Below are 11,405 nucleotides of genomic sequence, written 5' to 3' on the forward strand. Positions count from 1 at the left end.
GAATAGTGATTCCATTCACACTGTTGGTTCTCACACAACCTGCCTTGAAAGAGAGGAGAACTCTTCAACTGAACTGCATGTGAAAAGAATTATTTTATGGGCCAGAAAATGTCTTCGCACCTGACTGCACAGGTAGCCCCACAGAAACAAAGGACTGAAGTTTGGGTCTTAATTGCTGTGTGAACGGAGTTTTATACACACGTGTTTAAGGATCTTCTGTTAAAGTCTAATCTCTGGGTGAACTCATCCTCAAATCATTAACCCAGCTGGGCTGCTCAAGGACTCCTTCTGCTGACACAAACACATCAGTCATCATTAGCACAGAGTCCCCTTGCTTCACAGGCTTTGCTGCCCAGTTACCATGCCCACGAGTGCCTGCAAGCTCTGAGTAGAACTTCAAGAGATAAGTTAATGTTGATTACATATACCAAGATAGAAATAGCCTCTGCTCCTGTTTCCTCATTGCAAACGCAGAAAGCAGTAAGATGCTTTGTGTTCAATTACTTGCAAACTGTTACCAGTCACATGTTTCTTCCCGTTTACTCTGTATTTAGATTTAATGGTTAATACACTGCCTCTTTATTTAATGGAAACAAATAACAATACTTGATGCACATTCATATTTCTTCACATTGTTTCCCAAGCACCAGAGGCACTTGTATAAATTGGCTGAAGATTTAAAACTATACTGGTAAAACAACTAAGAAAGAGATACAAAGGTTAAACCAACCAAACAAAAGAACAGCACTCACAATGTGGGAAGACATTCTTCAGGGTGTAAGTCTTTGATTTACTGAAACATCCTTAACTGAAATTTTTAATTCAAATGCAAGGTCACCATAAATTTTAATCTCTGTAGTAATTTCCTTGCCTGTCAAGTAATGGAATGCTAAAATAATTCAGGCTGGACACACAGTTCTGACCTAGAGTTTTACCGTGCTGAGCCGCAGTGTTATAAAAGCCCTTCATTTTGCCTTTATTAAAAGATTGCATATTAAAGGCCATTTAAAAATCCAAACCTTCTCTAACACCTGTGACAGCAGCAAGTCCTGTCATTCATAATACGCTATTAGAGGAAAAGTGCAGCACAATTTCTTCTGTGTAAAGAGGATTTAAAGCAAGAATCAGTAGAAAGAGGCAGAAGGAAAAAGATTATTTCATTTATAAACACTGTGCTTGAAGTCTGGGGTTTGAGTTGATCCTTTTGTTCCAAGGGAAAGTGATGGACCTTTCAGAAACATCTTGGTTTGTGCGTCATACCAGTTGTATTGGAGGATAATGAAGTTTGTATTGGTGCTAAGCCATCTGCTGTTAACAATTAGGAATCCTGAAACACCAGGACAGTGCGAATACTGCAATATAAAGTGACAAGTTAGTGGCTGTAGATAAGCCCCTGGGCTAACATCAGAAAAACACTGCTGTTTTCTCTGCTAATCCAAGCTAATGCTGTCAGCCAGGGTATTCCCTCCTTGCACACCCCAGCCCGCACTGCAGCAACACTGCAAAGCAGATGGGCAAACTGTACTGCAGAGAACAACAGTCATGCAAGACTGCACAGCCTTCACTCATGAACTCGGGGCTCCTGGCAACTCATCACTAGACAGAGCCTGGGAAGTCCCCGGAGTGGGGCTGAGACACGTCTTTGCAGTTAGGAATGGCTCTAAGGGTAACCGCTGAGTGGTACAGCTTGTTCTGTGTTCAGACACTGAAGTGTTTCCTCTAGTGATGATGGTCAGCTGCAACAGGCCTCTGTCTTCAGGCGAACTGCCAGTCTTTTAGCAAAGCTGATAGCGTCTCTGTCCTCATTGCTTTCCCATTTGCTACACTAGACCTAAAACTGACATTTACAGCTCATCTAAAATAAGGACAGTCAAAAAATGACATGCGTGCTGTGTAGTTAGAACCTTAGAACAAACCGCAGGGGCTAAATTCTTTTGTTACATGCTTTATACATTTAGAGCAAGTAACACCTAAAATAACTGCCAGCAAATGACAATGAAAAGAAAATGTGAATGTAATTCTCCAGACTGCGTAAGTTATACAGGGTATAGTCCCCACATGTACTGAGGTACACACATGTATTTCCCACTTCTGCCAAGAATTTCCAATTATTCCCATGCAAATCTTGTCAAATGTCTCTGACAAACAATATTTCCAATTTCAACACCCCATGAAAACAGTCTGAGCTGAACTCTCACAAGATTTGAGGAAGGCATGAGAGCTAAATTCTGAGTTTGCAATGTTTGTATACACCAAGTACTTTCTTTCATGAAAAGCTCCAAAATTCAGAGGAATAGTGAGTTGCTCTTCTAGTAAATATTGTCTATTTCTGTGCTCCTGCTCCTCAGTCTAAGATGTTTCTTCAGATGTGATGTAGTTGACCCTGGCACTCCACAGCTTGGCATTCCCAAGCTCCCTTGTTTGTGTGCTCTTTTCCTATGGGTAGTGGGCACAGACTTCCTCACTGTTGGGGTCTTTTCCTCCTCTGCGACCCAGTGTCTTTGCTCAAACCAGAATATGAAAATTCCTCTACAAGGAAAGACAGGGCTCAATGTATTTCAAAAGCTAAAGCTTTGCTGGCTGTATCACTACAACTGCAACCCATGGAACCATACTGGGCAAGATTAAGGGATGTAGTGTGTTGCCATTCCCCTTCCTCACCATGAAGTCATACTCTGCATTACCATACACCTCCTTTAGGTTATTTATACAGAACCTTTACAATTAAATATGGTTTACCTCTTCCCTGTCCTTAGCAGATCAAATCCTTCATTGATTTTAGTGAAATGAAGTCTATGAGTTATTAATGGATCCAGAACAAATTTTTTCTTCATGTAGTCAGCAACCAGTTTAGGGACTGAATCTTTACTCTTCCAGCCTGAAAAAAACCCACAGATAATGGATAATGAAACATTAAATGCTTGGGAAATACATAAACCCATTGGCAGCTTAAAGTTTTAGGTAAACTTTCAATAAGAGAACAGCATGATGAAATGCTGCAGCATGTCTTTACCTCTGTAACACAGAGTGCCAGCAGAAAACATGGGTTGAAGTGCAGCTTTACTGGTGGAAGACCTGTAAAAATGTTAATCTTTCCAGAATCCAAACTCTTCCCCACATTAAATACTCTTTCAACTTGTCTGTTGATGTCTGTTGCTCACTAAGCCACGTATCATACAAAAGCCAGAGTGGGGACACCCATGTTGGTAACTGGAAACTGGATTGACTGATCAAAACTGAGGGGGGCAGGGGGTAGATATGCCTCTTTTTTCTTTCAAGCAGTACTAGATAAAACTGTCTCAAACAATCAGATGCCCTTCCAGAGGAACCTAATCTGTCTCTGCTATTCTATTCAGGTGTCTATTGAATACATAAGAGGAAGTGGCTGGGAATGAGAAAACCTGCTGCTGGAGCCAAGTTTTTGGTGGCCTTCAGCTTTGTGTTGAGTGAGCTTGGGCTTGCCAAGCTTTATCTTTCTTTGTCCATTTCTCTTATCTTTCCTCCTTTCTTTCTCCTTATGTGTTTTTTCTTTTCTATCTCTTCTCCTCCCTCCCCTCCCTCTCATTTTCCTCTCTCCTTCTACCTTTCTCCCTCCCTTTTTTTTCTCATTCCCCCCTTTATTTCCTTTCTCCTCTTCCCCACTATTTTTTTTCCCTACTTTGTCTTTTTCTCTTCCTCTTGTCTCTTCTCTGCTTCTTCTCCCCTGCCTCTGTCTCTAGTTTTCTCTCTTTTTCTCTCACCATTAACTAACACTTTCCATAACTAATTCCCTTTGTGCTTCTTTGTCAGCAAAACAGCTATCAATATTACTTCCAGCAGGACAACCTAAGCAATGAATTTATACATATGCTATTTCATTCAAGGTAACTCACAAGTTTCCCAAGCCAATTAAATCACTTCTTTCCAAGCCCTCACCTCCAAAGACAGAGCCTTTCCAGGTGCGACCAGTGAAGAGGAGCATGGGGTCAAAAGTGATCTTCTGTGCTGCAGGAGGCACTCCAACAATCACACTGACTCCACAGTTGTAATGGCAACAGGCCAAGGCTGCAGTCTGCATTGGGAACAGAGGGACACCCAGAGTCACAGAAGATTTGCTGCTGAGGCCCAAAAGTTTGCATTCCTCCTCCTCACAGGGCTCTGCTTGCAATTTATTTTTTGTAACTGAAACCACACCAAACAGTTTCCGTTGAATCTGCTCACACCATTGTGTTTGCTGTCAGGGGTTAGATAGGTCCCAACTTTGTTCTCCCTCCCCATTTTGTCTTAGACATTAGCGATAAGCCACTGCTGGAAAGCAGACAGTGGGCTATGTGAAATTTAGCCACCCTGGTTAGGCCAGGGGACTATGCTCAAGCTCTCTGCCCTAAGTTTTTGAGCATGCCCCTGCATCTCAGTGGCAGATAGCTGGAACTAATAGGTTTGAAGGTAGCCTGACACTTTGCTAGTGACTGTCAGCTCCTCAACCTTGGTGCTTAGTGGGTTAGCAAAGAGAGACCTAACGCACTAATGCCTCATTTGATGACATCTTTTGGTTGCATACCATGGTGTCAATACGGCCGACAACCTCAAAGGCGTAGTCCACACCATGGCCAGTCATTTCGATCAACACCTCGTGAATAGGCTTCTTGAAATCTCTAGGGTTGATGCAGTCTGTGGCTCCCAGTTCTTTGGCCTTGGCAAACTTGTCACTATTGATATCAACAGCAATGATGCGGGAAGCTCCAGCCACCTTGCAGCCCATGATAACAGAGAGGCCAACTCCTCCAAGGCCAAAGATGGCACAGCTGGAGCCTGGTTCCACCTGTAATACCCATGCAAACATGCCATACTCTAACAGTCTATGTAAAGTACAATGCATTTTCTTACTACCAACATGCTTTCAGTTAAGCTAGTTCTTGTAATTTAGAGATTACCTGCTGAGAAGGAATTTGCACATGCATACCTACTAGTGCAGCAGCCAGCTATACTGTTATAATCCTACATGTGACTAAGATAAATTACCCTAAAATACATTTCTGAGACCAGATTTTCATCACTCTTCTCAGCTTCAGGTTCAGAGACATGTTTTTTTTACAATGCTTTATATTCCAATGGTGTTAAGATCTGTAGTGCCGCTGGAGACAATGACAGCTGTAAGTCACATTTGTGTATTGCTACGAATTCTGAGTGTTACAGACATAGGCTTCCTAGATTTAAGTTACAATAAAACAAATCAGCTCCTTTGTAATGTTTTTTCTAGGACTGATAAAGCCATGAGAGAAAAATTAAGAGATGGTAATATGCATTTTTACTGGATTTTGATTTGAAGGCTTCTCAGTACCTTAGAGACACAGAAACTGAACTAGGCAAAACCCAAGTATCTTCCTTTCACCCTGAACTCTGAAACAGAGTCTATACCTCCTGGCTGCTCTGCTGATACCCCACATGCAGGCCATACAATCCTGAATAGGCCGCTATGATTTACCAGAAACACCCACCATGATAGTTACCTTGGCAGTCTGCACAGCAGCCCCATAACCAGTTGAAAATCCACAGCCAATTAGAAAAACCTTTTCCAGAGGAGCAGCAGAATCGATTTTGGCTACAGAAGCTTCATGCACTACTGTGTATTCAGTGAAGGTGCTGGTACCCATAAAATGGTGAATTGCTTTTCCTTTACAGGTGAATCTAGTTGTGCCATCAAGCATTAATCCAGCAGCCGAAGAAATGCTGTTTGAAAGATGAACAGAAATAATGACAAGTTAAATCTGTTGAGTGTGATCAGCTTTGTATAAATCAAAGTCAAATAAGGGTTGTAGGTGACCCAGGAAAACTCACTCATTTTTGATGCACAGATTACTCTTGGCACTTAAGCAACTACTGCACTCCCCACAGGACGGCACAAAGAGTGGAATAACCTTATCTCCTAGAAATAATATAGTAATGACAGGATTTAAAAAGGCAAACAAAAGCATGCACATAAAAACATGAAGCAAGTATATTTAATCCATAAGCAAATATGTGCTAGGAGTGCAGTGCTGGTTTTACTTCCTTCTGCTGCCCTTGGAGGATACACTCTCTCTCTCTGTTATAAAGCACCTAACTAGGGCAAAGTTATGACAGCTGATTTCAGTACACAAAATTCTCGGTGTCTGTCACAGAACTGAATCTGAGCTATGTCATAAAACTCTGTTAGCTACTGACATTCCTGAAGTACTCATTCAGCAGTTTATTGAATCTTCTACTTGAAAGGGAAATAGTAATACACAGGTAAAGAAACTGAGATAAAAATTGGCACCCACTGAGACAGTAGATTGGAGGGCCAAGATAACACAGCTGTAAATTGTGCATACAGACAATGGGAAATTGAGCATTAATTTACCAACCCTCTTGAGTCTCTTTTCTATTTTACTGTTGCATTGGAGTAAAGCAGGTAAAATGTTTGTCAGAGAAGCAGTGACACACACAGGCTAAGACATCTCTCATTCCCTAGCACTCTTATATGATGGACAAAGTAGCACATAGCTTCCCAGTGCGATTTTTACTGCTATGCATTTTCCACAGCAATGATGTGTGGTAAATCCCTCATAATCTCTAAACAGGTAACCCCTAACAGAGATCAGTTTGTGATTTGGCAGCTCTAAAATGTGGCTAATCCTTGATACATTGAAAGGCAAGGGAAATCTTTGATTACCACTAAAACATGGAAAATACCGACAGAACATGAAATGCTCCCCCTCTGCCCCGGCCCTCAGTTAACTTAGAACTGTGACACAGGCTTAGTAAGCATTCTGTTAAAGAAACTTTACGCGTCTTGGCGGTCATTTTTAGAACTTGAAGGTGTAAACTAAGCAACATCCAAGAAACATGATTTTGTGTGTGTTCAGGCCTGCTGTTTCACCTGGAAACACGTGGCAGCTAGAATTAGACAACTGAGTGATTTATGAAGCCAGATGTAAGAGAAAAAGCAGCTAGAGCTATCACTGAATATACATATTTTTTTGGAGCTAAAGCAGAAATCTCAAGTAAAACTTTTTCTTATCTCACATACCAACCTGCTTTGGACAGACTACATATTTGTTGTCAGTAAAAAGACACTGGGAATATGGAGGTGTTAAAAATTAACTACTTAGATATTGTAACAAACTGCCTGGATAAAATCAAGCACTACTGGGCAGATTTTGTTCACTGCATAATTTCTGTTAATAATTTAGCCCTTATTAGAGTCTGTTTGGTCCCATACATATGTACAGAAATGCTGTCTCATCTTGCAGCAGTGGAAGGAACATCAGCATCTTTCACTAACTTCCCTTTCTACCCACTGTGGTTCAAAGGGAGTGTAGTGAGAGGAGCAGCCAGTCCAGAGAAGTGTCCTGTTCAAAGCAACCCATCTCTCAGTGAGCAGTGTTGTCTCACCTGCACTGGTACTATGCAAGGCAAAAGCAAAGCCTGCAGCAGGGTGAGCACCCCAGTCATACCCTGATATCTTTGAAATGAAGTAATGGAACACAAAGACCTGAGCTCTGGTCTGCTGAAGTCAGTGGATTATTTAAGGGTTAGGAGAATTGAAAGAAAGTGTTTTGACATGTTGACTAGTGCTTTGCTTTACCTTACTCTTGAGATGAGCTGTATAAACTGGGGTTAGAGAACCTGTAATACCTGATTTTCTGTGTCAAAGAGCAAAGAATCTGTTCTTAATCCCATGACAAGAAAAGTGCTATGTAGGTAGAAAGCAAGCTGCAGATGTTTTTCCCAAAATCAAAGAAATTGAATAGAAAATCTGAAAATAAAACAAGATTGGTAACACAAAAAGATGTAGACACCACGTAGCATCCTTTAAGGTATCCTTGAAAAAAATCAGAGTTGGAACATTTTCGTCTGCAATACAAGCACTTATGCATGTAATCATCTTTGACTTAGACAGAAGTGTCAGGAAATAGGAAACTCAGCAGAGGGTTTGTGTTCAGTGCTGTTTCACACCTGGTTTGATTGAAGTTACTCCCTGCCCAACACTCTCCACAATACCAGCTGCTTCATGCCCAAGAATTATTGGAAAAGGCATAACCAGTGCACCAGTTATCACATGGTCATCAGAGCGACAGATCCCTGTGGCCACGATCTGATTTAGAAGAAAGACAAGAATATGTCAGCATTTAACTATGCCATGTCATATATGGAAGTGAAATGGTATCATACATTTGGAGAAGTAATTTGCTTCCCTCCAAAATCATATATACACAAAATAACTACAGGGAAAACACTTCTGTTTGTGTGATTCATGATTTTCATGGGTTGCATTAGTCTTTAATCTACAAAGCAAGGCTCCTTTGGGAATGTTTGCTCTGCACTACTGAGCTCCGTAGGAAGTGTCATTGATTATCTGGCAGGACCCATGTTCTAGCAATGCAATCATATATGAAGAACAGCATGCAATAAAATATTTCAATATTTGTAGCTAAATACATAAATAGAAAAAGTTTACAATATTGTAGAAATATTACCATGTCAAGTCAATATAAATTAACCATCAAATAGTATTTATAAACCTAGAAATATGATATACATTTTCTATTCCTTATTTTAAATGATATTATAATATATAATAGATATGTTACATAAAATATGTATTATACAATGGTATAGCATTATATATCATTACATTTTAATTATTATATGTTATTTATGTATTTTAAATATATGTATATGTCATCCATACAAAAATTGATGCGACACATGATATTTTATGCCACATTTGCCTTTTCTTGCAGGTAGCACAGTAGCATTGTTTCTTCTGAAACATTCAGGTATGTCTTTACAGCTTTTGTTCTGACAAATGGAGTTGTCAACCCCATGAGAGGGTTCTTCTCACTGGTATAACACTTGAAACTGCTCAAAATTAAAAAACAGCTGCTGAATTCCACTGAGAAAGGTCCTGAATTGTGAGAGATGCTCAGCACTCAGTTAAAAAAGGAAGCTCCCACCCTACTGAGCTATTTCCTAGCATAGACTCAAAGTAAAAGAGAATTTCTTGCTCCATACTATGGAAGAATCAGATCTTTGCCTTTTGCTGTGATTTCTTCAGCCTATAAGAAGCACAAATGTCTTAGGAAACAAAAAACCTAGCCCTAAAAAGTCTTTTTTTCTTTTTAAAAAGACCCTCATGATCAAAGTCAGGATTCGAAGCATGTTCCATAGGAATAGCAACTACTGAACAGTAACTGAACAGTAACTACTGAATACTAACTACTCAGCTATTAAATGTTTTCTGACTGGATCCTCAAAATCTATAGAAATAATCCTGATAAACAGCAAGATAGAATAATAGTTGTTTTAATTTTTATTTTTTAGTACCTTTATGCGAACTTCGTGTGCTTTTGGTGGGGCAACTTCCACTTCCTCAATAGAAAATGGTTTATTGGCTTCCCACATTACTGCTGCTTTGCATTTAATAACCTGCAAACAGAGCAAAGAAAAAGGGAACGGCACTTGCAAGTCACCACAGACAGAATCTTATATTTCTGCATGTGAAACGCCAGCTCATATTTCAGGGGAGGAGCAAGAAAACTACAGGGAAAAACCCCAGACTTGGTGAATTTGCCTACAAGTGATCTACAGTTTATTTTGCATTTGTGGTATCTCAAAGAGAGCATTTATTTTTTGTCCCCTCTTGTTTTGTGTGGCTTTAAAATAGTGAAGACAGCTGGCAGTAACAGCAAGATCGATCCCCGTACTTTCTTAAGGCATATTACAGCAAGGCATAGGCCTTGAGTCGTTTTCTAGGTTCTGGGTTCCTGTCCATCGACCTTGCTTGCATGTCTCTGAGTCAGTATCTCTCAGGTAGTGGAAGAAGCAACATATACTGTCTTCAGCAGTGGAATTCACCTACATCTCTCTTCTCACTTTCTAGCAAAGATGCAAATACTCATTTCAGTTCCAGCTCAGTACTGATACATATGCTTATACTGATGCATATAATACTTACTTTTGGTCAACATTAGATTAAGCTCCAGAGTTGTTATGCACATATTGAAATTTAATGACTGTTCTAACATCATCACAATTACAACCCAAAATGTAACACAATATTAACTATGGGTTTTTTTTAGAAAACAAACTGATATGAGTTATAAAGAAGCTAAAAATAGCTTAAACCACTGCGGGATCTCAGAATAGAAACTGCTGGAGCTGATAAAATACATTGATCTGAACACTTACTACACTGCATCACGTTTCAAACTGTCCAATCAGGGATTAAAAATAGTTTGCTAATGCTGGGGAAGGTTATTCCTATCCTGGTGCTGTTACCTCATGTTGCCCCAGTGCTTAAATAAATAAATAAATAATGTTCTTGATTTTACGTTTTACATTCTTTCTCATTTAAAACCATTTTGTAGGAGAGTACAGTTGCCCGCAAGTAAGGGCTGCTCTCCTGCACCCGCTTCCTCTTAAACTCTCATCTGTGCTAGACCACCAGAACTGAGGGTGTCCCAGCAAAGAAACTGCATTTAAACATGCACTACTCAGCTGCAGGAAAGAAACTTCCAATATAAATTTGTGCTTACTTTGCCTGCCGTGCTCATGTTGACCAGTGTGTCTCAAATCCTGCCACCACCGATTCTTTGCGCCAAGAATTCAGTCAGCTGCTAAGCAGTCAGGTTGCTGATACCCCAAATCCTGTCTGTGCACTGGAAGCTGCTCTTGTGAAGTGCTCCTGCAGGTGCACTGCTCTGACCTTTTAGCCAAGCCTCCCAGCTCAGAGTCCCACCCCTTAGTCAGTCAAAGTGCCAGAATGAAAATAAACCACCCACATGCTGAAACCTCACTCTTCATAGTGCTTTTGTCTCCCTTACTCCTTTGTCACAGTCTTCTCCACCTTTTCATACCTTCCCTAGGGTTGTCCTCAACATCACGGGAAGAAAGCAAAAGCCTTGGCTGGAAGGTGTCCCCTATTTCCACCTCTCTGGTAGGCTGCCCTCCAAACCTGCTGCTCCCATTGACACTGCAGCTGCAAAGAGAAAAGGGAAGAGTGGCTCTTGAATTCATAGCAGCAGGGATGCAGTGAGAACATGAAGGTTTACTTTGTATTACTTCGGTGACACTCGTAAGAGCCCAGTTAACACATTCAAACATGCTGTTGTGCAAGCTGCTTAAGAAACATACACTGGCTGTGGCTGTGCCTGTTCCCAGTCCTGTAGTTTCAGAGTCCAGGTACTCATTAATCTGTTGGAATGTTTCAGCGAACAGTGACCAAGGCCAATGTGCTGATCATATCGATGACAAAAATTAGTCACGGAGAAGGGGATGCATGAGAGGATGCACGTTTCTTAAGATGTGCAACACCCTGCTCCATTTGTGAGTGATTGCCTGACCAATGGGCTCCATGGACATCCACCAGCACAGGCCCATCACTGCACCTGCACCAATGT

General features: G+C 40.7%; 1 protein-coding gene across 1 annotated transcript; it reads right to left on the reverse strand.

The window, feature by feature from the left end:
- Positions 1–1,140: 1,140 nt before the first annotated feature.
- Positions 1,141–11,025, reverse strand: LOC133281845 (alcohol dehydrogenase 1). The gene is made up of 9 exons (XM_061477694.1): positions 10,542–11,025; positions 9,331–9,432; positions 7,960–8,098; positions 5,818–5,905; positions 5,490–5,709; positions 4,541–4,801; positions 3,916–4,051; positions 2,740–2,878; positions 1,141–1,352 (listed from the first exon to the last, which is right to left on the reverse strand). Exons 1-9 carry the CDS (start codon positions 10,557–10,559, stop codon positions 1,319–1,321), a joined length of 1,137 nt encoding a protein of 378 aa, XP_061333678.1. The 5' UTR covers positions 10,560–11,025; the 3' UTR covers positions 1,141–1,318.
- Positions 11,026–11,405: the final 380 nt, after the last annotated feature.

Source organism: Pezoporus flaviventris, unplaced genomic scaffold, assembly GCF_033815535.1.
Source record: "Pezoporus flaviventris isolate CSIRO_AGI_PZ_B2104156 unplaced genomic scaffold, CSIRO_AGI_Pfla_v1 ptg000002l, whole genome shotgun sequence".
NCBI classification, from domain to species: Eukaryota; Metazoa; Chordata; class Aves; order Psittaciformes; family Psittacidae; genus Pezoporus; species Pezoporus flaviventris.

Coding starts and splice junctions, on each gene's coding strand:
- LOC133281845 (XM_061477694.1), bottom strand. Junction 8,099..9,330: donor CACACGAAGTTCGCATAAAG/GTACTAAAAAAT, acceptor CTTCTAAATCAG/ATCGTGGCCACAGGGATCTG. Junction 1,353..2,739: donor CTGCTAAGGACAGGGAAGAG/GTAAACCATATT, acceptor TTTATATTGCAG/TATTCGCACTGTCCTGGTGT.